The 26214-nt window shown below is 43.7% G+C and overlaps 1 protein-coding gene and 1 pseudogene across 2 annotated transcripts in view; both read left to right on the top strand.

Moving 5' to 3' along the window:
- The window catches only part of LOC136387056 (tudor domain-containing protein 7-like), an 83337-nt gene that overhangs the window by 41920 nt on the left and 15203 nt on the right, over positions 1-26214 (top strand). The window contains exons 7-12 of one of the 2 annotated variants that reach the window (XM_066358118.1): positions 5342-5934; positions 10435-10621; positions 16310-16421; positions 19428-19630; positions 20617-20751; positions 22468-22554. In XM_066358118.1, coding sequence (XP_066214215.1) covers positions 5342-5934; positions 10435-10621; positions 16310-16421; positions 19428-19630; positions 20617-20751; positions 22468-22554 — 1317 coding nt within the window. The remainder of the gene's footprint in view (positions 1-5341; positions 5935-10434; positions 10622-16309; positions 16422-19427; positions 19631-20616; positions 20752-22467; positions 22555-26214) is intronic. The other variant, XM_066358119.1, reaches the window with a different exon arrangement.
- On the top strand, positions 887-2057 carry LOC136387054 (ADP/ATP translocase 2 pseudogene; annotated as a pseudogene).

The following is a 26214-nucleotide window of genomic DNA, read 5'->3' as shown; positions in this document are numbered from 1 at the left end:
AGAATTGAAACTCCAAGATGAGGTGGGTTTCTGCCATCTTAGAGGAAGGGATCACCCTGCCCACGGCCAAAGGTGATAAGAGCACAGTGTCTCGCCTTCCCGCTCAGCCAGGAGTGCACATGAAAGCCACAGCTGGCAGCAGGGTCACCCCCAAAGCTCTGCACATCTTTAACTGGGAGAAAACTCCATTGTTTTCCTGAAGAGACCTGTGAGCAAGACCCTGACCTTGGGCCATGCTGAAAGAAAACGACCTGAAGTTTATCCCAGTACAAATATTTGCAGTCAGCATCAGTGAAAAGTCCTTCTAGGCAAAGGGTTGGCTGTGAAAAAGAGTACGGGCCTTGAAAGATATAGAGTATGTAAAACTACTTCTCTAAGACGTGGAGGAAGAGTCTTCCTGGGTAGATGACTTGTAAACAGGAGTTATGCTCTACTAGGAATCTCTATCATTACCTTTGGTTAAATCTCTGTGCCATATGCCATGAACAGTTATACTTTATCCTTAAAAGAAACAGTTAAAAAATTATAACCCTTTGTGACTCTCTGGGGCTAAGTATCTCTAGTGTCAGTAAATGGCACAGAGGGGCTGTACTGTGTCAGGCTGGATTGAGTGATGACCATATTAGAACTCACTTAATTTAGAGCTTCAACACAAAGAACCCCCTACCCAATGGAAATGAAACTGGGGCTCAATAGAACCATACCTTTGTTTCAGAAAACTCTTGATTTAAGCAAACAATGTCAATTCTGTTTTAGAATCCCAGAAAATTCTGATTCCATAGAGACAGTAAGTTGTACCCGAGCCATGCTGCACAGTCAGCAAGTGGGCCTTCCTGGACTCAAAGGAGTTGACTTCAAGAATTTTTTTTGACAGCCCCGGAGTCCCGGCCAGTTATTTGCTCAGTTTCGCAGTCTCTTGCTTCTTCTTTTCTTTCAACATGACAGATGCCACTGTGTCCTTCGCCAAGGACTTCCTGGCAGGTGGAGTGGCTGCAGCCATCTCCAAGACAGCAGTAGCACCCATTGAGCGGGTCAAGCTGCTGCTACAGGTGCAGGATGCCAGCAAGCAGATCACCGCAGATAAGCAATACAAGGGCATTATAGACTGTGTGGTTCGTATCCCCAAGGAGCAGGGAGGGAGTCCTGTCCTTCTGACGTGGTAACCTGGCCAACGTCATCAGATACTTCCCCACCCAGGCTCTCAACTTTGCCTTCAAAGATAAATACAAGCAGATCTTCCTGGGTGGTGTGGACAAGAGAACCCAGTTTTGGCGCTATTTTGCAGGGAATCTGGCATCAGGTGGTGCCGCTGGGGCCACCTCCTTGTGTTTTGTGTATTCTCTTGATTTTGCCTGTACCCGTCTAGCAGCTGATGTGGGCAAAGCTGAAGCTGAAAGGGAATTCAAAGGCCTTGGTGACTGCCTGGCTAAGATCTACAAATCTGATGGGATTAGGGGCCTGTACCAAGGCTTTAATGTGTCTGTGCAGGGTATTATCATCTACCGAGCTGCCTACTTCGGTATCTATGATACTGCCAAAGGAATGCTTCCAGATCCTAAGAATACTCACATCTTCATCAGCAGCATGATCGCACAGGCCGTCTCTGTGGTGGCTGGGTTGATTTCCTATCCATTGGACACTGTTCGTCGCCGCATGATGATGCAGTCGGGGCGCAAGGGAACTGATATCATGTACACAGGCACACTCGACTGCTGGAGGAAGATTGCTCGTGATGAAGGAGGCAAAGCTTTCTTCAAGGGTGCATGGTCCAATGTTCTCAGAGGCTTGGGTGGTGCTTTTGTGCTTGTTTTGTATGATGAAATCAAGAAGTTCACCTAAGTTATTTCCTAGTCTTCCCTCCCCTGCCACTGAGAACAGGCATGTTGTATTATGTCACATAACTTGAGCATTCTTGACAGACTGTTGGCTATTTATCAATGGCAACTATTTGCTGGTTGAAAATGGAAGCAATAATATTCATCTGACCAGTTTTCTCTTAAAGCCATTTCCATGTTGATGATGGGGCTCAATTCTGTTTTTTATTTCAGTCACTCCTGGTTAACAAATTTGAAGGAATAAAGAAAACATCTTTATATAAAAAAAGAATTTTTTTATAGCACAGGTAAATTAAAAGAGAAGTTAAGGCCTCTCTGAATTAAGGAGAAGAGTGTTTCTGGGTATATAGGATGGAGACTTTGATTTGTTTGAACATACAGAGTTCCTGAACAAGTTGATGTTTTAAGTCCTTAAGTCTCACCTGTATCAAATCTAATCTGTCTACTCCAACCTTACAGAACCCAGAGAAGTATGACAAGTATCTCATTGAAGTTGTGATTCTGAAAGAGGCCAAAATCGAGCTAAATATCAATATATGAACTCATGGGAATAGAAAGTGTAAGGCACATTAGGTACCAGAATCATCGGCTGATCACCATCCATGGTGTAGGGAGTTCATCTTTGATGTTCCTGCCTGTAGCTCCTGTGGGGAGGTGGAGGTGAGGGCCCGTAGACAGTGCACGGACCCACTGAAATTAAGAAGAGGTTGGCAGGGGAGAACTGAAGGAGGGTTTAGGATGGACCCAGAGGCTCAGCCGGCTTTGGATTTGGAGAACTGCCATGTCTAAATCTAAGCTTACCTTAATTGTGGTTTTATATGACAAGTGAACAGCTCACGTAGAATTGTTTGTTTGTTTTTTATTTGCTCCAAAACTATGTTTCTCAAACCTTCTCTGGATACCCAATCTTATTAAATATCTTAAAGCACAGTGAAGATTGGCATTTTAAGATTCCTGACCTAGAAAACATGAGTCTCTAGAGAGGTAGACTAACCATTGAGAGCAAAATGAGGAGTTTTAAATATTTGCATCCCTAAGGCTGAAAATTAAGGGCATAAGTTGTGACTGTCATTTAATGCAGCATCCAGAGAGCCAGTAGGTGTCAGCAGGAGTCCACCAGTGATGACGGGGATGCCCGCTGGTGCTGCTCACAGACCCAGTCACCTGTCTCTAGGGAATTACTCTGCTCTCATTGATGCTTCAGGTTTTTCACGCAAGGAATTTTTCTTCAGTCTTCAAAATTTAAGCAGCACATATTGGCAGAAGACTAGGAGAAGGAAAACCTAATGTTTTATACCTATATTAATATCCTCCCCACATATTATCTAGAATATATATTCAGACTAAAGCAGGGGTCCCCAAACTTTTTACACAGGGGGCCAGCTCACTGTCCCTCAGACCATTGGAGGGCCGGACTATAAAAAAAAAACTATGAACAAATCCCTATGCACACTGCACATATCTTATTTTAAAGTAAAAACAAAACAAAACAGGAATACAATATTTAAAATAACAAGTAAATTTAAATCAACAAACTGACCAGTATTTCAATGGGAGCTATGCTCCTCTCACTGACCACCAATGAAAGAGGTGCCCCTTCCGGAAGTGCGGCAGGGGCCAGATAAATGGCCTCAGGGGGCCGTAGTTTGGGGACCCCTGGACTAAAGGAATCTCTCTTAATGTTAAATTAACTACGTCTTTGACCTATTAAATCTCATCTCTGGTAACAAGACAATATCTTCTTTACATATATTATATATATGTACGTATATGTATTCTCTTCCTCAATGTTTTAAAAATGAAGTAAGCCCTGGCCACTTGGCTCAGCAGTAGAGTGTTGGCCTGGCGTGTGGAAATTCCAGATTCAATCCATGGTCAGGGCATACAGGAGAAGCAACCATCTGTTCTCCACCCCTCCCCCTTCTCTCTCTCTCTCTCTCTCTCTCTCTCTCTTTCTCTCTGTCTTCCCCTCTCACAGCCATGGCTTGAATGGTTCGAGCAAAGTTGGCCCAGGCACTGAGGATGGCTTCATGGCCTCACTTCAGGCACTAAACTAATCCAGTTGCTGAGCAGTGGAGCAGCGGCCGGATGCACAGAGCATCCTCCAGTAAAAGGCTTGCTGGGTGGATCCCTGTCAGGGCACATATGGGAGTGTGTGTCTCTGCCTCCTTGCCTCTCAATAAAAAAATAAAAATAAATGAAGTAAATATTCTTTACTATCAAGTTGTCCGCCTAGCATAATTTAATATTCTATTCTTCTTAGGAAAGAGAACTTCTTGCAAGCTTGCTTTATTGCCTGTGTGGTGGGAAGACTCTCCTAAGGGCTTACATTGTAGTGAAGGAATAGCTGAACAGAATCTGACAAAATAGGAACATTGAAGAAGGCTGTAAATTCTAACTTCAGTCTAATCAGAAGTCGAGAAACTTTATTGTAAAAGGCCAGATAGTAAGTTTTTGAGACTTTGCAGGCCCAGAGCTGTGTGACTGTCACCCCCCAGCCCGGCACAGCTCCTGGACCCTACTATCTCAGTGAAGAACAGGAGGTCAACAAGTGAGCGCACTGGGCTCCAAAACAAGCTTTACGAACACTGACTTTCATATAATTTTCACATCATGAAATAATTTTTTGGTTTTTTGTTCAACTATTTAAAATATAAAAATCATTCTTAGCTCATGGGTTTTGCAAAAGCAGGTGATGAGCTGCACTGGACTGGGACCTGGAGTTTTTGCCGCCTGGTCTGGTAGCAGAAAGGCTTAGACTTGGGAAGAAATGGCCTGTACATCAGTTTCTCCCGTCCCCTGCCCTCCCCTCTCTTCTCATACATACAGATGCGCCATTGTGCCATGCCTCTCCCGAATGTTGTGCAGATAGAATTAGAGATGGGGTGACATACACAAGCCAGGCATTTTAAACTCTTGTTTATTGGAGGGACAACATGTTCAGCTAACTTTTGACTGCAGTGGTTGTAAAAATGGTACCTTCCCTCTGGAGTGTCTTTTTCTAAATAATGGAAAGCTGAGGGTTTTCTCAAGCTATTGCAGGAAGAAGAGAGACAGCACTTCAGTCTCATCTAAGTACTTCCTACCTTTCCTCCCAGTGGTTTAGATCTGACAGCCTGGCACCTCCTCACAGCTCCGCTCCACCTGTGTTCAGCCCCTTCTGTAGGCTGTGGCCTCGGAGCTGGCAGGGAGCGCTGGGTGAGATACGTCGTGCACCGGGCAGAACCACACGTGCTGGCCTAGGGCTGTGGGAGGCCAGATGCTTCTCAAGGGAAATTAATGCCATTTTATTTCTGTTTATTTCTGAAACATGGCTCATGGTGCTATTTGCAGGTGAAGGCAATACATTCAAGTCTTAGTAGCTGAGTAAAACATACACTTTTGTGTTCTCTTGATTAATTTTAAGTGTTCTCAAATTTAAAATGCACTAACGTGTTTTCACGTTAGTGAAATGATTGTTAATAGTCATTACATTATCTATCATTTGCTTTATTTAAAAATTTCAGGTGGAAAAACCTTACAATGGTAGTCAAGATTTGCTTCTTTATCCAGCTAAGAGAAAGCAGCCTGAAAGAAGGACAAGTGACCTGGACACGGAGAAAGGGGCCCCGCCTCCCCTTCCTGCTCCAAAGCAAGCACCACCGTTAAAAGGGTGTCCAGCAGTCATGCCAGGAGACTTCAAAGAGAAAATTGCTGGGCTGCTGGTGAAATACTCAAATGGTCTTTGGGCCAGTGCACTTCCTAAAGCATTTGAGGACACGTACAAAGTAAAATTACCCAAGGATGCCTTAAAAAATCTTGCCTTGCTCTCTGACGTCTGCACCATAGACTACATTTCTGGGAACCCCCAGAAGGCCATTCTCTATGCTAAACTTCCGTTGCCCACTGACAAAATCCTGAGGGATGCAGGGCGAGCACATGGTGATTATACCAGCAAGGCTATGATTGAACAAGAATACTTGAGGATAGAAAAGTGCATTATTGAAAGTGACGATACCATTATGGAGAATGTAACAGTTCCTCCTCTAGTCATTCCAACTGAGGCGTCCCCCTCTGTATTGGTGGTTGAACTGAGCAACACAAATGAAGTGGTTATCAGGCAAGTTTCATTCGCTAATTTTTCAGGATCCTGGTGTATAGTTGTTACTTGCTTCTTCACATGGCTGCTGGGGGTTGAGGAAGAATGATATGTTCTAAGTTCTCCAGAGTTATAATGAACAATAACATTTTCTTTTTATCTTTATATCTTGCACATTTCTCTCAACTGCTCAAACTTTGTGTCTCTTAGGAGACTTAATTTTTATTTCCTCTACATGTGGTTATGTAAGTACATTTGTCTCACTCAGTAGATGGTAAGCATCTTAAAATCAAAGTACTTAAAAAATTAATCTCTACATATATTTTTAATATTTTTAAAATGTTCCAAATAGGCCCTGGCCGGTTGGCTCAGTGGTAGAGCGTCAGCCTGGCGTGCAGAAGTCCCGGGTTCGATTCCCGGCCAGGGCACACAGGAGAAGCGCCCATCTACTTCTCCACCCCCCCCCTTCCTCTCTCTCTCTCTCTTCCCCTCCCGCAGCCAAGGCTCCATTGGAGCAAAGATGGCCCGGGCGCTGGGGATGGCTCCTTGGCCTCTGCCCCAGGCGCTAGAGTGGCTCTGGTCACAACAGAGCGACGCCCCAGAGGGGCAGAGCATCGCCCCCTGGTGGGCAGAGCGTCACCCCTGGTGGGCGTGCCGGATGGATCCCGGTCGGGCGCATGCGGGAGTCTGTCTGACTGTCTCTCCCCGTTTCCAGCTTCAGAAAAATACAAAAAAAAAAAAAATGTTCCAAATATGCAGCCATTGTTGTGAGAAAAGATCACTAACAGTTTTAATAATTGGAAAGATATTGTGGTCTGAACTTGAAAAATTCTGCGTCAAAAGCAATACCTAGTCCATAGAAAGAGCGGGTTGCCCACTAGGTAGTTAATATTATTTAATCTGGGACTCTGTGACATTTCTTAAAAGCCAAAGAGCTAAACATGACCTTCTGACTATAATGCATCAGATTGGACCTTGGACCCAAGGGCACTCTGGGTCTTGAGCCTTTTGATATCACTGCCTGCGAAGAGACATCATCACTATTCCAATGAGTGGCCAGGGATCATTGGAATCACAAAAAGCAGTCCAGCTCCAGGCCCTTGGCATGGAGTTTTGGGGAAAATATAGAATACAAAAGAAAATATTGAAATACTAATTTGCAGTTTCTGACTCGCGATAAATAATGGAAGCCAGTGTAGCCAGGTGTCTGGAGATATCAGCTTCCGGGTGTGTCTGTGGCTGGACCAATGAGAAGGCCGACAGAACAGAATCCAGGCATCTTCAACAAAACTGTTCTTATGGCTTGGCCTGTTTCTCCTCCCGAGAATCATAGCTGAGCTGGGAGGCCGAAAGGAAGGCCACAAAAAATAAAGTTCTTCAACGAAAGGGGTAGATCAAAAATATGAAAACTCTTCTATTTGAATAAACTAAGTCTGAATGGATAATGAAGTGAGAATCAAGTTTCTTGGGATGCTCAAAATAGAAGACTGTATAGAAACTTTAGAGCAGTCTTTTTTATATAGGAGGAATAAACATCTAAAGCTTTTATTCAAAGATGTGGTCTGGTCTGGAGATATAAATAGGTAGCTAAAGGTTAGGGGTTCCATTCTGTTTCGCTAATAAATGGAGATGAAGGATGGATGTTGAGGAGTACATTACTAACTTTTACCATTTGACATTATTTTAAAAATCAAAATCTGCCTGTTTGGCAGGATGCTTTGTTATGTTACCAATAGTCATTGGTGACATTGTCAGAGGCCAAGCACAAGGCTGGATCAGTCGTGTGATTTCTGGTATTCTTACCAAAGGGTTGGCAGGAATCTGGATCAGTTCCAGGACTTCATTAGGGTGGTTCCAATCTATTCCCGGATTGCTAGGCCCAGGGCCTCAGATTACTGAGATGCCAGTGTAAATGTGAAGCCAGGAGCTAGTATTGTACATTTCAGCAGATGGGTAATGTCTGCCAGAAGGTTGACCTGAGATCACTGGCATCCCCCACTGCCCTGAAGACTTAGCAGATCCCAGCCAGGCTGAGACCTGTTCTCTGAGCTCTGGAAACTAGGCCTGGGATGTGTAAAGGGCCTGGATAGGTGCCGGAGCAGGACCCTCAGGTCACGTATGGGAATCTGTTGTCTCGGTCTCAAAAATTAGCTTTGTAAAACTTTGTACTTATGGTGTACCTACAGTGTCCTACATATATTCTTTGCCCATAGCTCAGGTAATTTGGGGACAACATGTGTGACCTCATTCTTGCTACTAACCACTCTCACCCCAGCTGTAGCATCGTCCCCTCACTCCACCTGTGCTGTGAGCCATGGGCCTGCGCTGGGTGCTGCAGAGAGCAGAGCTGCCTGCACATCTCCTGCTGCTGCTCACCTTCTCCCTCCTCCTGGGCAGGAGCCTGTGCAGACCCACAGGCTGCTCCCAGCCCCTGCCGGCCAAGCTCCCGGGGCTGTAGAGTCCTACACAGAGGCCCCTGAGACTCCAGGTCCCAGGAAATGGGCACTTAGGCAGAATTACAGACCTTCTAGGAGACCTTAGAGCTAAGAGTGCAGCTGTATTCCAGGCAGTACCTTAACATTTGTAAAGCTTAATAAACTTATATGAGAGTTTGACAAAGCTCCTGTAGCTGTTTCTGGAGTGAATAATATGCATGTAATCATTGGTTTTATTTATTTATTTATTTTTAGGTGAAAAGACATTTTATTATTATTTTGCAGATAACATAGTAGTGAATATATCTGATAGCATTTTCTCAAATGGCAAATGAGACACAGGATAACATCTTTCTTTGATTACTGTAAACTTCAATATTATCTGTCTTTTGGCAGATTCAGTTTCTCACGACGTCTATGATACCGTCCACGAGGATACCAACGATGCTTAGTAATAAAAAACATTTGGCTAAGTTGTTCTATCATGGGTCCTTGCTCAAAGGGTTCATCTTTTTCTTCTAATCTGGTTTTCAGTACTTGATCCTGTGTTTCTTCATAATTATGCACAGGATCTGGCCGAGGGATAGGTTTTGTGTGTTCATATGGAATGTCCACAGAAGGATGGTAGCAAACTATTGTCCGGCTATCAGATGTCAAAACAAGCTCTACTTTGCAATTATAGTCATCTGTTTTCATCCCTTGACAGCTGCTCACCGCGAGCCCGCCATCTTGCTTCCGCGGGTCCTAGGAGACCTAATCATTGGTTTTAAAAATGGCCATTGCCTCAAAGGAGGCATTCTTTCCATTTTGTGTAGGACTTTTTAAAGCTTTTTTTCGCTGGTGATGAATAGACTGACTGTGATGCCTTCTGCTCTGCTGATAATGACCAAGAATACAAGAAGCCCTGGCCGGTTGGCTCAGCGGTAGAGCGTCGGCCTAGCGTGCGGAGGACCCGGGTTCGATTCCCGGCCAGGGCACACAGGAGAAGCGCCCATTTGCTTCTCCACCCCTCTGCCGCGCTTTCCTCTCTGTCTCTCTCTTCCCCTCCCGCAGCCAAGGCTCCATTGGAGCAAACATGGCCCGGGCGCTGGGGATGGCTCTGTGGCCTCTGCCTCAGGCGCTGGAGTGGCTCTGGTCGCAACATGGCGACGCCCAGGATGGGCAGAGCATCGCCCCCTGGTGGGCAGAGCGTCGCCCCTGGTGGGCGTGCCGGGTGGATCCCGGTCGGGCGCATGCGGGAGTCTGTCTGACTGTCTCTCCCCGTTTCCAGCTTCAGAAAAATGAAAAAAAAATGAAAAAAAAAAGAATACAAGAAAACGCTCCTAAAGGAGTAGTCTCAAGTGCTCAGCAGGACCACTTGGGCCTAGGTAAAAGTCAGAACAATGCAGAGAGCAATGCACTACGGCATATCTTCCTGGCCAGGCGAGGGCATAGCCTAGCTGAACAGCCTCCATCATGCGGCTAGGACAGAGCCTGGTACAGAAGCCACACTTGATTCACCGGTTTCACTTCCTGGAAGGAGATCTCTGATGGAATCGTCTCTCAGGACTGGAGGGCAGAAATGTGGCAGCCTGTTTGTGGCCGAAGGCAAATAGAGCGTTTTCCTAACATGAACTGGTACCAGGTGACCGCAGTTGTCAAAACAGAAAATTGTAGAAGGAGATAGCAACATATCCCGAAAAAAATACTTCTTAGAAAGCAAACACTCTCCGAGGCATCTTAATCTCTTCTAATGGTATCAGAACTCAACATTCTGTTGCAGTGTGTCCATTAAGTTGGGGAGGGGTTGTCACATGGTTTGTGTTTAGTGTGTTTAAGGCTTTTTTTTTTTTCTCTAGCCAGATTTCACTGGTTTTCAGAGCTTGAGTCTTGCTTAGACTCATCCTTAGTTAGGGCAAAACTGTCAACGAGATTCTCCCAGTAACCTGCAGAGACTGCAAGCAGCCTCAGTCTACGTCCGCCCTCGCCATCTGGCCTTCACTGGAGTCTCCATTTTCCATGTAGAAAACAGTAGTACTAATGAGTTCTTATGGATTGCCTCCTCCTGTGTTGCTTCATTTGTGTTCTGTTCCTTTATCTGACTCAGGTATGTGGGCAAAGACTACTCCGCGGCTCAGGAGCTGATGGAAGATGAAATGAAGGAGTTTTACAGTAAGAACCCTCAAATCGCACCGGTTCAGACTGTGCACGTCGGGCAGCTGCTGGCTGTCAATGCCGAGGAGGACGCATGGTTACGGGCCCAGATCATCTCAACAAAGGGCAACAAAGTAAAGGCAAGCGCAGTTTACTTTGTCATAGCATTGTGAAGACAAGCACACACATTTTCACCTGAAAAGGCTGCTTCTACTAGTGTCTCTTAAGGACACAGTAAATAAGCTAGTTCTCTCCAGAAATTAGAAAGGTAGTCTATTAAAGATAATCACTGATAACTCAGCGGTAGTTATATTATCTCAAAGTTTTAGTGAAAAAATAACGCCCAGAAGAAAATCCTCCTCCACGGAAGTGTCTGTACCATGATGTAATGGGGAAGCGCCCTTTGTTGCCACGCCCGGGAGGAAGGGACGTGTTGATGGGACCTGCGGGCTCTGCTCCAGTCGGTGCTTGGGAGTGAGGAGACTGTTCAGTCCTGAGGATACTACACTCTTCTCTCCCCTGTTCTGCAGTCACCGGAGGACCCCAAATAGGGGAAAAAGACATTTTCCGAGTCTTGCCCTCTGGGTCATCTTGGAAAGACCAGAGGACTGTTTCACCAGTCTCTTCCCTCAGCCGGTCCAAGGCTTATTCCGGGTGGTCCACCTCTTCCTCAAAGTCGCTTCTGTCCCTCAGGGCGGGGACCAGGGAGGGGAGCTCTCTCACCCTGAGGGCACAGTCTTGTCTGGACCCTACAAGTGCAAAAATACACCTCCACTCTGTGTCCTCTGTCCCTAAAGCTAATGTAATAGTATATGTCAGCTATAATTGAAAAATAAATGTAAAAAAATTAAAATAAAAACAGTTTGTTGTGCCAGAGCCGACCCCTGGGAAATAACCCCTTTTGTGTCACTAAATGCAGACCCCACTCCGGAAGCCAGGCTCGGTCCATCAGGCCCTCTCCCCAGAGCCTGCCTTCACACCCACTGTCAGCCGGAGGACTGCTGCTGCTTGCCTGTTTGTTTCGTAGGAGAGGCCTTGACCGCCCAGCCACTTTTTGCCATTCACAGAGAAATTTAGGAAATTCTTTAACCAAATCTACCAAAATAAAACTTTAAAACAATTTGACCTGACTTTTAAAGTCTGAAAATTCTAGTAGTTGTGCAGTTTCTTAAAAGTGAAATATTGATACTTAGCATATGACCCTTCAATATTTACACCAGAGGAAACACAGGTCCACACAAAGGCTTGCACACAATGCTTGTAGCAGCTTTATTATTCCTGGTCTTAAACTGGAAACAACCCTGGTGTTCACCAGCAGGTGAACATATGTATATAAATAAACCATGGTTTATCCATAGGATAGAGTACTACTCAACAATAAAAAGGAAGGAAGTGCTGAAAGCACAGTCACATGGATGAAAACTCTCACACTATCAGGGGTAAGAAGCCTGACAGAGTTACACTGAGTGACTCCAGATCATGAAGTCTGGTAGAAATCGGATCAGTGGTTGCCTGGGACGGGAGGGGGCGTTAATTGCAAAGGAAAAAGAGAACTTTTTGGAGTGGCAGATGTGGTCTATTATCTTGATTGAGGTGATAATTACATTTATCAAAACCCATCACACTCTACTTTAAATGGGCATTCTTTTTCAATGTAAATTATACTTGGATGAAATTTGGAAAATACCTGGAGAAAGCTAAGGACCAGTTGATAATGACCAACAGAAAGCACAGTGTGATTAGCAGCTTAGACACTAGTCCCAGCTGTGCCTGTGAATTGTTGAGTGCCCTTGGTCAAGCTCCCCATGCCCCTGGGCCTACAAAGCGAAGGCATTGGACTAAGTGATTTGGAGTCTGAACTCTTGGTCCCCAAGGACTCTTTTTAGCTGTCCCTTGGCTGTATGTGGCATATTCTCCCCTGGGGCCGGCACATGCGTGAAAATACTCCAATAGAGGGCCCCTGTCTTCTCTGGCATCTCCTCTGGGAAAGACAGCCACAGAGGGTTGGCCTTGAGGAGTGAGGGAGACTGTTCAGTCCTCAGGACACTACACTCTTCTCTCCCCTGTTCTGCAGTCACCGGAGGACCCCAAATAGGGCTTGGGACATTTTCTGAGTCTTGCCCTCTGGGTCATCTTGGAAAGGCCAGAGGACCGTTTCACCAGTCTCTTCCCTCAGCCGGTCCAAGGCTTCAGGTCTGGGCCTTATTCCGGGTGGTCCACCTCTTCCCCATAGTCGCTTCTGTTCCTCAGGGCGGGGACCTGGTGTGTGGAGAAGAGTGGGGGTGGGGAATGTGTGGGAGAGTACCAGCACCACAGCCAGACCCCTGGAAGAGAGGGGTGCTGGGTGGGCGGAGGGCTAGCACATCTCAGAAACCTTAACATAGCAAGGGACAGAAGTCTGGGTGATCAGGACCCCAGTTGGCGGGACCCCATCACTGCTTTCAGCTAAATGAGAAACTTGAGTGGCCTCTAGTTGAGTAACTTCCCTAAATGTTCCTAGATAAACTTCAACTTCCTGACCGTTTTCCTGCCCATAGCTACTTGAAAGCATAGAGATAGCTTATGAAGAGGTGAACTACACACAAAGCCTAGTGACTCATTAGCAGTTCAACCGCATTTCAATAAGTAATGCAGAACTCACAAGGGTATCTCCCATTCTGAAATCTGGCAAGCAGAAATCACTTGGGCCTCCCTCCCTTACCTCCACTATGGGAGTCTGAGCTCTGGAGCAAGTTTAATCTGAGTCTCAGCTCTGCCATTTGTAGCTGTGTGAACTTGGCAAAGATATCTAACTTCTCTGATTCCTTTCCTGTAAAATCAGATAGTGTCATCATGCTATCTGCTTGATAGACTTTTCATCCCCCCCCCCCCCCACTGTTCTGGGCTAGAGGACAAGATGGACAAGCCTTTTTTCTCAAGAAGCTTATATTTTAGGGAAAAGGGACAGATATCAGAGCCAGTGTATGATACGTGCATGAGACAGTTGGAGTGCAGTGAGGGAGATAATCCGGGAGCTGTGATAGCAAGGAGGAAGGGACAAGCAGGGAGATGGGATCTGGTTCATTTGCCTCCAGTATTGTTCCAGTCCGTGTGTGAGGGTGGTTGTCGTAGGGCACAGAAGGAAAGTAAGACCCGGTAGCTATTGCACTAGCCAGCAAACTGTAACTTGAATTAGGGTGGCATTAGTGGAGATGGCAGTAACAGGATACGTTTGGAGGTAAAACTGATAAGATACTAACTCATTGGGTTTGAAAGGTAAGAAAAGAGAAGATTCAGGGTGGCCGCTGGGTTTGGGACTTGAGTGACTAGGTGGCCGGTGGTGCCATTTATTGATTGTGAAGTCGGGGAGGAGAACCAGGAATTTGGTTGGACTGTCAGGTTTGAGAATAGCTACCAGGTTTCACATGGGTGAACTTGGAGCTCAGAGGGAAGTCAGGATGGAGCTATGTCTGGTTGGGAGGCATCAGCATATAGGAGCTGCTTGCAGTCAGGGGACTGGGTGAGATCATCCAGAGACAGAATGCCCGTAGAGAAGAGAATGGGGTCTAGAACCAGGCTCTGAAACATGTCAGCATTTAGGCAATGGACTTAAGGCAGAATAGCCAAAGGAGGAGGAAAACCAAGAGGGCCTGTGTCAGGGCAGCCAGGACAAGAAAGCATCTTACAGAGGAGGGAGCGACCACCTGCAACACTGCTGCTGAGACATGTGCACTGGCCTTAGGAGTTAAAAAGGTGCCTTGGCATAGTGTACAGTGGTCAGGTTTTAAGACAGCAGTAGGTACAGCAGTTCTGGCCAGGTCTTGTTCCCCACATCCCCACATCCAGTAGAGATGAATGTTTCCCTTTATCAGGAGAAACCCCAGCTACTTAGGAAGTCTTGTTTCTCTTGAACTGTACTGTTCCTGACCATGAGTACTCAGTCCCTCCTTGCTCTCCACAGACCTTGGTGAGTATGAGAAACAGGAATATGCAGTCAATCTTGAGGTTGGTGCCAGTTTGGCCTGACCCAGACCACACCTGGAGGATGTCTCCTAGTTATTACTCAAGTGGCGCTGTAAGATCTTTGGCCGCCAGATGGCTCCACAGAACCAGGAATGAACTGGGGCCTGATGGCAGGATTCTGAGCCTGCTTGTGCTGATCCCAGAGCATTAGAGAGAGAAACACTACTGACTGCCTCTCACAGAGCGAAGGACACAGGGCAGAGTGTGGAGGGTCAAACTGGGATCTTATAAACTTCAGCTGCCATACAAATACATGGCATCGTGTTCAAAAAAAGAAAGAAGAAGAAATCAAAGTCTAAACATTACAGAAACTCTCTGAAGACTTTAGAGCAGTTATTTTTTAGTCTGTTGGTGCTAGAGATATATTCTAAATTTCCCAAGAATCGTGATTTCACATGTCATGTCCCACTGTTGGGTCATGTTATCTACAGTTTAGGTCTGGGAAGAGCAGAATCCAAGCTGCGGGAGGTGGCAGCTATTAAAGGAAACAAAGCTGCCTGAGCCCTCGCATCTGTGGGAAGGAAGAACAGGTGCTCATTTGAGGCTGGAGAAGTGGACCAGCCCACTGCCTGGGCTGGTGGCCTGAAGTGGGGGCCCTGGCAGGGAGGGGATCTGGGCCTGCGGGAGCGCTGGGTCAGGATGTGGACTCCTAGACGACCCCTCTGTACGTGGATGCCCAGGCCCCGCAGGCCCAGTTACCAGGCGCCCCGGGAGAGGCCTCAGTGCTCTCTCCATTCTTCTTTTCCTTAGATTCTCTGCTGGGAAGAACTTTTGTTTTGTGTGTTTAGTGCCCTAATGTAGGTACTCAGAGGCTGTGAACTTTAGTTTGCTGCAGAAAGTAAAACTCTCTGTTGCTTAGTCTTTCTTTGCCCTGGGTTTTGTTTTGTTTTTTGTTTTGTTTTTGTAGTAACAATCATCTGCTTTAACTGCAGATGCATAATAGGTTTTCAACACTTCCCCGCAGATCCTTAGTTATCATTCTAAACCACAGCTTAATGTTTCTAGATTTTATTTTTCTCCAAAGAAAGGCTTTGTTTATAGAGTCCTTCTCAGCGGAGAGTTTTATTAATACTCTAAAAATAATATTCAGACTCCTAATGATCTGCAGTAATGGTGAGGAAGTGTCATGCGGGTTTCTGTAGACACAAAACTCTGTCCAGACTTGGAGCCTTTTTGCTGAGCTGGAGGAAGGCCTACCCAGGCTTCATACTGTGGGGGTGAGGGGTGGGGAAGGTATCTGTTTTTACATGTAGAATTCAGTGTTCTCCAGCCACGACAGCACTGTCGTCATGGACAGAAAGCTTCCCGGTCCCTGGAAGCATAATGGCCGAGAGCAGTCCTTGTGAAAGCTGCCTCGTGGATTTAGAATCTGATAAATACTTCCTGAGTCACTCCCTCTCTAGAAACAAACACTGCTGCCTAGGGACACAGATACTTAGTGGACGTCCAGTTATCAAGGCGTGTGTAAATCAAGAAGGAATCAGGTGAAAGAAGCATTATGATGTTAATGAGAGGCTGGGCGGTCCGAGCTGGCAGAACCAGGGGGGCTGCTGCAGAGAAGCTGGCCATAGCAGACGTTGGGGAGAAGCAGACACCCCCCCCCCCCCCCCCCCAAAGGCGGAAGGCGCAGTGGAGGAGTGCAGCCCCAAGTCAGGACCCTATCTTCCCTGGTCCCAGCCCCCCCTTTCTCTTCTGGGCTAAGATGGGGCACCTCTCGTAGATGGTAATTACGGAATAAAATAGAACCAGTTAAGTGTATAAGTGATTTTTTTTAAGAAATGAAAATAATTTTATTTGAGCCTGAACCTTGTTCTTGTTATCATTAGGTATGCTATGTGGACTATGGATTTAGTGAAAATATGGAAATGAGCAAAGCATGCAGATTGAGCCCCAAATTCTGTTCACTCTCATTCCAAGCTACAAAGTGTAAGCTAGCAGGTAAGAGAAACCTTTTTTTTTTTTTTTTTTTTTTTTTGCAATTTCTGAAGCTGGAAACAGGGAGAGACAGTCAGACAGACTCCCGCATGCGCCCGACCGGGATCCACCCGGCACGCCCACCATGGGGCGGCGCTCTGCCCACCAGGGGGCGATGATCTGCCCATCCTGGGTGTCGCCATGTTGCGACCCTCCTGGGCGTCGCCATGTTGCGACCAGAGCCACTCTAGCGCCTGGGGCAGAGGCCACAGAGCCATCCCCAGCGCCCGGGCCATCTTTGCTCCAATGGAGCCTTGGCTGCGGGAGGGGAAGAGAGAGACAGAGAGGAAGGCGCGGCGGAGGGGTGGAGAAGCAAATGGGCGCTTCTCCTATGTGCCCTGGCCGGGAATCGAACCCGGGTCCTCCGCACGCTAGGCCGACGCTCTACCGCTGAGCCAACTGGCCAGGGCAAGAGAAACCTTTTTGAAAGCTCTTTTCGCCCTGGCCGGTTGGCTCAGTTGTAGAGCGTCAGCCTGGCGTGCAAGAGTCCCAGGTTCGATTCCCGGCCAGGGCACACAGGAGAAGTGCCCATCTGCTTCTCTACCCCTCCCCCTCTCCTTCCTCTGGCAGAACTAGGTGGGGTGCTGCGGAGAAGCTGGCCATAGCAGCTCTCTCTTCCCCTCTCGTAGCCGAGGCTCCATTGGAGCAAAGTTTGTCCTGGGTGCTGAAGATGGCTCTGTGGCCTCTGCTTCAGGTGCTAGTATGGCTCTGGTTGCAGCAGAGCGACGCCCCAGATGGGCAGAGCATCGCCCCCTGGTGGGCGTGCTGGGTGGATCCCGGTCGGGCGCATGCGGGAGTCTGTCTGACTGCTTCCCTGTTTCCAACTGCAGAAAAATACAAAAAAAAAAAAGAAAGCTCTTTTTGTTTTGATGCATTATTACCATTGTACTTTGTGGTTAAATGCTAAAATGCACTAGGTATCTATTATAAGGTGTTATTTCTTGACAGATATAAATAAATTCATGTTTATTACCTTTGTAAGATGTGATTATTATTATAAAAATGTTAGGTTTTATTGTATTTTGTTATATTTAACATTTATTTTATTATAAACATTTCTATTGCTCATCTTAAAGGGTTTTGTTGTTCTAATTGCTAGAGGCCCTACGTCATGGAATTTGATCAGTTTAAAACATGTTGTTCAACCTGTTTTGAGATGACTCCCAACCTCATCCCCAATGAGATGGACTCTGGTGCTGCTTACCCAGTAGCCTACCCCCATGTGCCCGAGCTCCAGCTTGGCTGTGGGTCACGCGCGGTCTCTGGCACAGTCACGTGTCACCATTCTTTTCTTTCCTCTGAAAGGAAGCATAGAGGAATGCATGTGTGCGACAGTGACATTGTAGGGATGACCCGGAAGTGTGGACGATACAGGGGCCATGTCAGTGATGAAGAGAGGCACTGAAACATGTATGCAGCATGCCAAGAGCCTGAGCTAATTCAGAAAACGATCAAAATTCTTTCATGAAAATTAGCCCTGTGAAGAAATCCCACCTCCCCAGCAAGGATAAAGCTGTATGTCGGAGGAGCTGGGTTTGGCTCTATCTGTGAGATAAATCTCGCTTTTATTTTAAAAGCCTGTTACAAACCTGTGGGAGTTATTTTTGAAAAGAACTAACAAGGACAAAATTTAGGATGCTGTAATCAAAGGTTTGATAAGAGCAAGTTGTGTGTCTGGAGAACAGAACAAAATGAGAGAAAGGTAGCTCAGAGGGGTCTGTGCTCTTTTGTTTGTGGACCTAAAGGGGCTAAATATAGAACTAGACATTCTAGTACCATAGGGGAAGTGATAAGCTAATTTTAATGAGTCTAATATATTAACAACTTGTCATATGTATGATAAACATGGAATTATAATTTTCAAAGAACTTAAAGAGTAATTAAACTAAAATAAAAATCACCTATATTTATACCATGTTAAACACTATTAATTTCCAACAAATGCATTTTATTTTATAAGAAAGAAAGAATTGTATATATTTAATTAGAAAAATGAAAAAAGTCAAGGGTATCATTTTAGGAAGAACATTACAAATATATGACCAGCAGACATGATTGATAGCTTCTTTTATGTATTAGACTTTTTGTTTTAAATATGTGTTTATATAAGGTCTACCGGAAAGTTCTGTCCGTTTTTATTACAAGTTTCAACACGTAAGTACATGTTTATTTGGCGCATGTGTGCCTCTCCATTTTTATCACTTAATATGTACATACTGACGTAGCAAATTAACTAAAACAAAGTTGATTCACGTTAGTCTTATGTGTGAAGCGATAGTGTACCCACAGCTACTGATAAAGTTCATTTACGCCGCTATAATTTTTACGAATTTCAACAAGGAAGAAATGCTACAGAAGCATGTCTGTCGCATCCACCGTATTCCCCGGACTTAGCACCCTCCGACTATCACTTGTTTTTGTCCTTACAAAATATTTTGAAGGGCAAAAAATTCAAAGATGAAGAAGATATCAAACAAGCACTGGTTCAATTTTTCGCATCAAAAGATAAAACATTTTTCAAAAATGGGATCTACAAATTGCCTTCACACTGGCAAGAAATCATTAATAATAATGGAAATTATATTATTTAATAAAGTTTATTGACGGTAAGAAAAATTTGTATTTTGTTTTATTCCAAAAAACAGACAGAACTTTCCGGTAGACCTTATATATAAAGTGAAGGCTGTTTCTCCTAAGGTAAAAATCCTGATTGACCATCATTTTCTTCTTGTTTTAAATTACCTGCCTTAGTGTGATCATTCAAAAAGGCATTCGCATTATAATATGTACCTTAAAACCTAAGGGTAGGTCATGTAAAAGAGATTGTAAAACAAAGCTTCCCTATAAGATTTAAGAATTTTGTAGTAGATTCATACCTGTAGTAAGTATCCAAAACAAACACGATCAATCTACCTATCTTAAAATGATTCCACTAATTAAGTGGAAATTAAAATATTCAATATTTTTCAGGGTTGGAAGCTCTAAGTGATGATCCTGGTTTAGTGAAGGTGGTTGAATCTTTAACTTGTGGAAAGATCTTTGCAGTGGAAATTCTTGAAAAAGCTGACGTTCCACTTGTTGTTCTGTATGATACCTCAGGAGAAGATGATATCAATATTAATGCCACCTGCTTAAAGGCCATGTGTGACAAGTCACTAAAGGTTCACCTTCAGGTACCACTGTGACCACTGTTGTCATCTGTTACACATATGATAGGACAGAATGTTATAAATTTTAAGCTAACACTAGATAGTGGCAGCTTATGTATGTATTGAGAAAAAGGGGAAGGGGGACCAGAAGTGGGGAAAATGCCAAAACCTATGTGGTAATTATTAGGAATTAGATCTTTGTTTTATTTTCCAACTTCTAAAATAAGCATGTGTTAATTTCATATACAGTTATTTTGCAAAGATGATAGGGGAGGATAATATAAATGGAGGGAAAAGTATATCAGTAAAGATGTTTATTAAATTATTAGCTTTAACACTTTTATAATGTAAACAATATAGATGTCCACAAAGAGGAATAGATTATTAAATTATTCTATAACTTATTTAAAGACTAGGATGAGATGTTAAAAGTGATTGTTTTAAAGGTTTCATAGCAACACTGGGGTATTATTTTTTTAATAAGTAGATCAACAGTGAATTATTTTTATATAGTATGATTGACTAAAGAAGGCTAAAATTAAACCTTTACTATGATTAAAATTTTTTTAATGACTAAAATTTATGTGATCTATGGATACAGATTAGAAAGTAAGCTGATAATGGGGTTGATTTGGTGAGAGCTTCTTATTTTCATTTCTGTTAATGTTGCAAAAATTTGTTTTATGTTATAATTTATTTTCTAAATTAATGGGGAGATATAAACTAGAGTTAAGGATAGTCTCAGCTTTTGAGACAATGGAAAATTTTAGTATGTTAATGTATGCAGAGTTTACTTTGTGCCTCATACAAACGCTATCAGATACTCCTTTTGGAAAGAGCGGTATCAAATTAGTTTTTCACATTTAAGTTATGAATTTCATTCTTTCCCATCCTTCAACTTAGAAGATTTTAAAATGCAAAGACTTTTAATGAGGTTTAGGTAGAAGCCGAGATAGGTAAGAGCTAGGTTCTGTTCTCAGGCCTCCTGGCATGCCCTTTGTTTGTTCCAGGTTGACGCCATGTTCACAAATGTCAGAGTGACTAATATTTGCTCTGACGGCACCCTCTACTGCCAGGTGCCTTGTAAGGGTCTGAACAAGCTCAATGACCTTCTGCAGAAGATAGAGGACTACTTCTATTGTAAGGTATGGCAGCGCATCGTCCACCTCTAAAATTAGTCCTAAAATCACAAGTAAGAGTGGTCACTAAATTTGTACGACTAACATTAGCATAGTTGGAGGTAGAATTTCTAGAATAGTGGGTGAGAGTCACAGACTGAATAATTTAAAACAATGCCTCCCCTCACTGGTTTCTGCACTGTAAAATGAGGGGAATAGTAGTATGCACCCAGAGGACTCATGAGAACAAGTTGCAAGCCTGCTTACTTAGCAGTGCCTGGCTCACAGTCAGTGCTCAACACCTGCTAGATTTGTTGCTTAGAAGGTGCAAGTGATGACCCTGCAATGCAGCTGCCTGTGTCTCTGCTGGAGCCAGCTGGCCCCCCTCTGCCTTGGTTAAAGATGAAACCATGGAATTGAGGAGATTAGAACTTCTAAGGCATCACTCCCCAAGCTATTTATGGTCTCTGAGAACTTACCACCTTAGTAAATGTGGTTCTGCAGTTTAAATTTATTAATAAGCTCCTTAACCTTTCAATCCAGTAGTCTTTTCTGAATGAGGATATGTAGGCTCTAAGGTGGTTTCCTTACCTCCGTTAGGACATTATAGTCATAATCCAGAATGTGCTGTGGTTTCCAAGTGACTGACTCTAGTGCTGCTTCAACCCTGACCCCTTGCCCTGGAAGTGACCCCTGACCACTAAGCTACAGAGCACACTGAGTGCCTCGTGGCTCTGATGCAATGCTGTCTGTCAGCTACTTGGGTATTTGTCTGTCTCAATAGAGTGTAGGCTTCTCAAGGGCAGAGACTGCGCTTTACTGGTAAGCCCCTAATTCATTCAGGTACCACGGTACCTAATCCAGTGTTTTACAGAGAATAGGGATTCTAGCCAGAGGTTTTGCTGCATCACGTTAAGCCTATATTCAGACTACAGCCTAGAATTAAGGCATTAGATCTATAGCTTTACCTCTTTTGTGTTACAGATGTTTTAGATGTATCTCAAGGTCATTACCTGGGTTTAGTTTGCTAGTCTGTTTGGAGAAATTTGAGACACTCAGAGAGGCTGACTCCAGCATCTCATTTGCATGCACATGCTTGTGACCTGCCACGGTAAAAGGCACTCTTAATCGCCCCTAGTTCTCTGGTAACCCAGGTGGAGATGGTACCCGTGGGGAAGAGTGCGTCCCCTGAAGGAAGGAGACCAGGCAGGCCCCAGCTTCCCAGCTTCAAGCTGCAGCGGAAGCGGAGGAGGAGACCTGCAGCCAGGACGCTGGTGTGGGCCTTTCACTGGCTCTGACCCCTTGTTTGTTTTGTTTTGGAATTAAAAATCCCATCTTTGAATCTAAATGTTAAAATATGGAAAGAAAGAGACCTCGTTGAGAGCAAACCCAGCCTCCTCACTTTGCATCCAAGCAGCTCTCCTCATTGTCAGATTCATCCTTCCTCTCCATGTCCCACTGAGGCGCTGGCGCCTGGGTGAATTATGCTGACCTCCCGTACTAACACTTTTAGACATGTTAACAGTGCTGGTTTATGAGCCTCGTGCAAAAAAGGAGCGTAGATCATGCCATCAGCAAATGCAGAGAAGCAAGGCAGAGTTCCATAAGCCCCTGGATGTGTGCTGAGTCCCCTGATTACATGTGGGTGGAGCAGTTGGCCTCTGCCACATGAAGTGTCCCTAATGGCATAGCGATGAGCTCTTTGCTAAGAGTAGTAAGGTGTCATGCACTTCTGTTTTGCAGCACATGACTTCAGAGTACTTCGTTTCCTTACCCTTCTGTGGGAAAATCTGCCTCTTCCACTGCAAAGGAAAATGGTTACGAGTAGAGGTAAAACCTGTCACTTGACTCTTTTTTTTGGACTTATTATGAAATATTTCAGACATATAAAAAAGGTGGGGTTTTTTTTAATGGAAAAAGCAGTTTAAGAAATAAGATGTGACCAACATGGCCAATGCTCCTGTCTCCATCCCTCTCTCCCCTACTCCCACCGCTGGGGGGCTGCCCGCTGAATTCAGTATTTCTCGTTCCTGTTCGTTTTTTTATACTTTTACTATATTTGTATCTATATACATACTTTTAGTCTGTACATATTTTCATATATAGGTAGTAGAAATAAAGAAATGAATATGTATATAAAATATAGTAAAAAATGAATAATACAGCATAACTATATGTAACTATATGAATATGTTTTAAAAATATATAAAAACAGGAAAATGTATTGGTTCTTCTGAAACACACATTTCATTCTTTATGTCGCTGAGCTCCAACCATGCGAACGTGTGCTGCTCCAGTTCACTTGTTTTCAGTGTCGTGTGATGTAACAGGATATGAATATGCCAGCGTTATCATTCCATTCTCCTGATGATGGATATTTAGATTGTCTCTCATTTTTTTGCTATAAACAATGTTAAAATGAACCTTCCTATGTATATCCCCCAGGGTACAAATGTAGGAATGAAATTTCTGGCTATAGGAAATGCATATCTTCAACTTCACTAGACATTGTCTAATTGCTCTCCAAAGTCACCCTTCCATTGAAGCTGCGGCCCTTTGAGACTTCTAACTTCCAGGAGTCTCAGATCCTCCCTCTCTCTTGCCCAAGATGGCTTTGGCTTCAATGTCCACACACTCCTCTATTTCCAGTCCTTAATGATTCTTATTTGCTTGTAAACTCAGATACTAATTTGAAAGGTTTGTTATATTTTATTATATATTCCTATATATTTTTCAAATGTTTTTATTTTTGTGCTGTTTCTTTCTTTACTTCTTTTTTTTTTTAAATCTAGTTTGCCCAATTGCTGAAGTGGCAAATTTGGGCTTGATTTTATTTAATTTATTTATTTTGTTATAGAGGTATAGGTGGGAGGACCTCTACTTTCAGGGGTTCTTGCAAAGTGTGTCTTTTTATGTGTGTTTATTATGTATTTTGGGGGGGAAATAGCCATAATTTTCAGAAGAGTCTCAAATAAACCAACCCTAACAGTTAAGAACCATAGCTTTATTGATTTTTTAATGTTGTATAGAAACATTTTGATAACTACATATATTGATTTTCTTTTTAGTTAAATAAAACTTGGTCATGGGTACATTAATGAAAGCAGTAATTTTGAAGTAATTATTGTCATCAATGCGAATTTGTGTCAGAAGGCCAAGGTCTGGGATTATATGAACAAGAGTTTTGTGCTTAGCTTTAAACTTCAAAAACATGACTCATTAAAAAGAACACAGCATTATTTGAATTTTAAAGCTCTGTAAGGTTTAGTGTATAATATGAAAATGCAGAAATACTTAATTTTTAAAAACTTTTATTTTGAAATAATTTCAGACTTTCAGAGAGTTGCAAAAATAGCTCAGAGATCCTATATGTCCCTTACCAAACCATTTCTAAATGTTATCATCTTGCATAACCATCATCAAAACCAGGAAATTAACTTTGATAAGTTATTATTAACGAATCTTCGGAACTTACTGACATTTCCTAGACTGTCCCTCAGATGTCCTTTTTCTGGTCCAGAATCCCAGGTTGTAGTCAGTAGTCACATCTTCCCAGTTCTCTCCAGCCTGGCAGTTGCTCTGTCTCTCTTGGTCGTCCGTGGCCTTCTAAAGGATCGCGTTATTTGTAGAGTATCTCTCAACTTGAGTTTCCTCATGTGTAGAATCAGGTTATGCCTTTTTGGCAAAAATAACTTTTCAGGGGATGCTCAGATACTTTAGATAATTATCCAGTATTATTTTTAATACTCTCAAATTGTGTATTGTCTACCTTTGAGATATCTACATGTTCAGGAAGGAAAAATGATTAATGAAATGTAGATCCTGTGTTTTAATGATGTATTTGTTCTTGACACGACATCATCCCTGTGTCAAGATCCAGTGTCTCAGCTTTATTTAGTGCCTGTGCACCTGGAACTATTCTATTCTCTACATGCCGCCAACTCTATTTTATGGTTATCACTCTTCCTCCAGACACACCCTGAGCGGTCTGCATTCACTTTCTACACCACCTTCCAGTCAGTCCTCAGCTGCTGCTGCTGCTGCTGTGTGACCTTTGTCTGCGTGATGCCAGAGAGCCTTTGTTGCACAATCTGATTATTACCGGCCAGCTCTTACTTTACCAGACCTCTCTGCTGCATCTAACAGTGTTGAATTTGAAGTTTTCTTCTCACTAGGCTACCATGTTATCAAATCCTCCTAATTTTGCTCACGATGTTTTAATGATTCCTTCTCTCATTTTCAGCCTAACTGCCTCACCCACCCCCATGGCTGAAGGGTCAGCACCTCCCAGTTCTGTCCCGCTCACCACTCTTCTCAGCCTCTGCATCCTTTGGGGCAATTCCATCTCATAGTTTCTGTTACTGTCTTGGTCCTAATGTCTCCCAGATTAGTTTTCCAGCCCTTGACGAGCTTCACATTTAGGCGAAAAGCCAACTGAAATTGTCCATCTCAAAAACTCAAGCTCTACGTGTCTGAAACCAAAATTGTCTTTTCTCATTCTTGTCTTCCCAACTATGTCTGTATCTTGGTGGTACCTCCATTCATGTAGCCATTCAAACTGTTCCTTAATCATTATCTTTAATTCATGTATCTTTCTCAGCCCTCAGTGCAACTAATCACCAAACCCTGCCAATTGGATAGCGTTGTCATTTCTTGCCTGGATCCCCGCGACACCACGCCAGCTGTCTCCTCTGCCTTCACTCTGTCTCTCTCTAATCAAGCTCCATACCACTAGAATGAACAAACCAAAATGAAAATAACAAATTATAGTGCATCCAATGTTTAATGTGGCTTACAATTTCCCAGACACTAAATGTTTTTTTTTTTTAAACATGACTGATCTCATTTAATCTTCACAAAACCCTTTTATCCCCATTCTTAATAACAAGAGAAAGTAATTTGGCTAGAAAGTGGGAGAGCTGAACTTTAAAATCAAATCTATCTAATTGTAAAACCCTCACCCAGTCTCACTATCAACAATACAGGGCTTCTTCTAAAGCTGACCATCTCATTCTTCCACTTAACACTCGACGTCGGCATCTCATCTAGAAGGTCAAGTCTAAGTTCTTTAAGACATATATCTGGCTCTCCAAGACCTTGCCTTTGCCTGTTTGCCTGTCTCTCAGCCTCATCTTTTGTCTTGCCCTTCCTCTCACTTTATGTTCCAACATAACCAAGATGCTTGTGGACCCCACACATAAGAAATACCTGTGTGTCTTGCCCGTCCTCTCCCCTGTGTTTGAAATGTCCAGATTGTTCCCAAACTAGACTTCTTCTAACTGGGTTTACTCCCATTCATAATTTAAGGTCCAGCTCTGAAAAGATATAAATTTGTGAAAATTATTCTAATTTGTGAAAAAAATACAAATGTCCAATAAATATGATTATTTCTTAAAGGAACAGAAATTTACACAATTTAAATTATCCAGCCAAAAGTTTTGTTAGGTAAGTCACCGTGTATCTATATAGATTTATGCAACATTAAAATGA

The sequence above is a fragment of the Saccopteryx leptura genome, unplaced genomic scaffold, assembly GCF_036850995.1.
Source record: "Saccopteryx leptura isolate mSacLep1 unplaced genomic scaffold, mSacLep1_pri_phased_curated manual_scaffold_56, whole genome shotgun sequence".
NCBI lineage: Eukaryota > Metazoa > Chordata > Mammalia > Chiroptera > Emballonuridae > Saccopteryx > Saccopteryx leptura.
The sequence above is the reverse complement of the archived record's forward strand: the minus strand, read 5'-3'. Positions and strand labels throughout refer to the sequence as shown.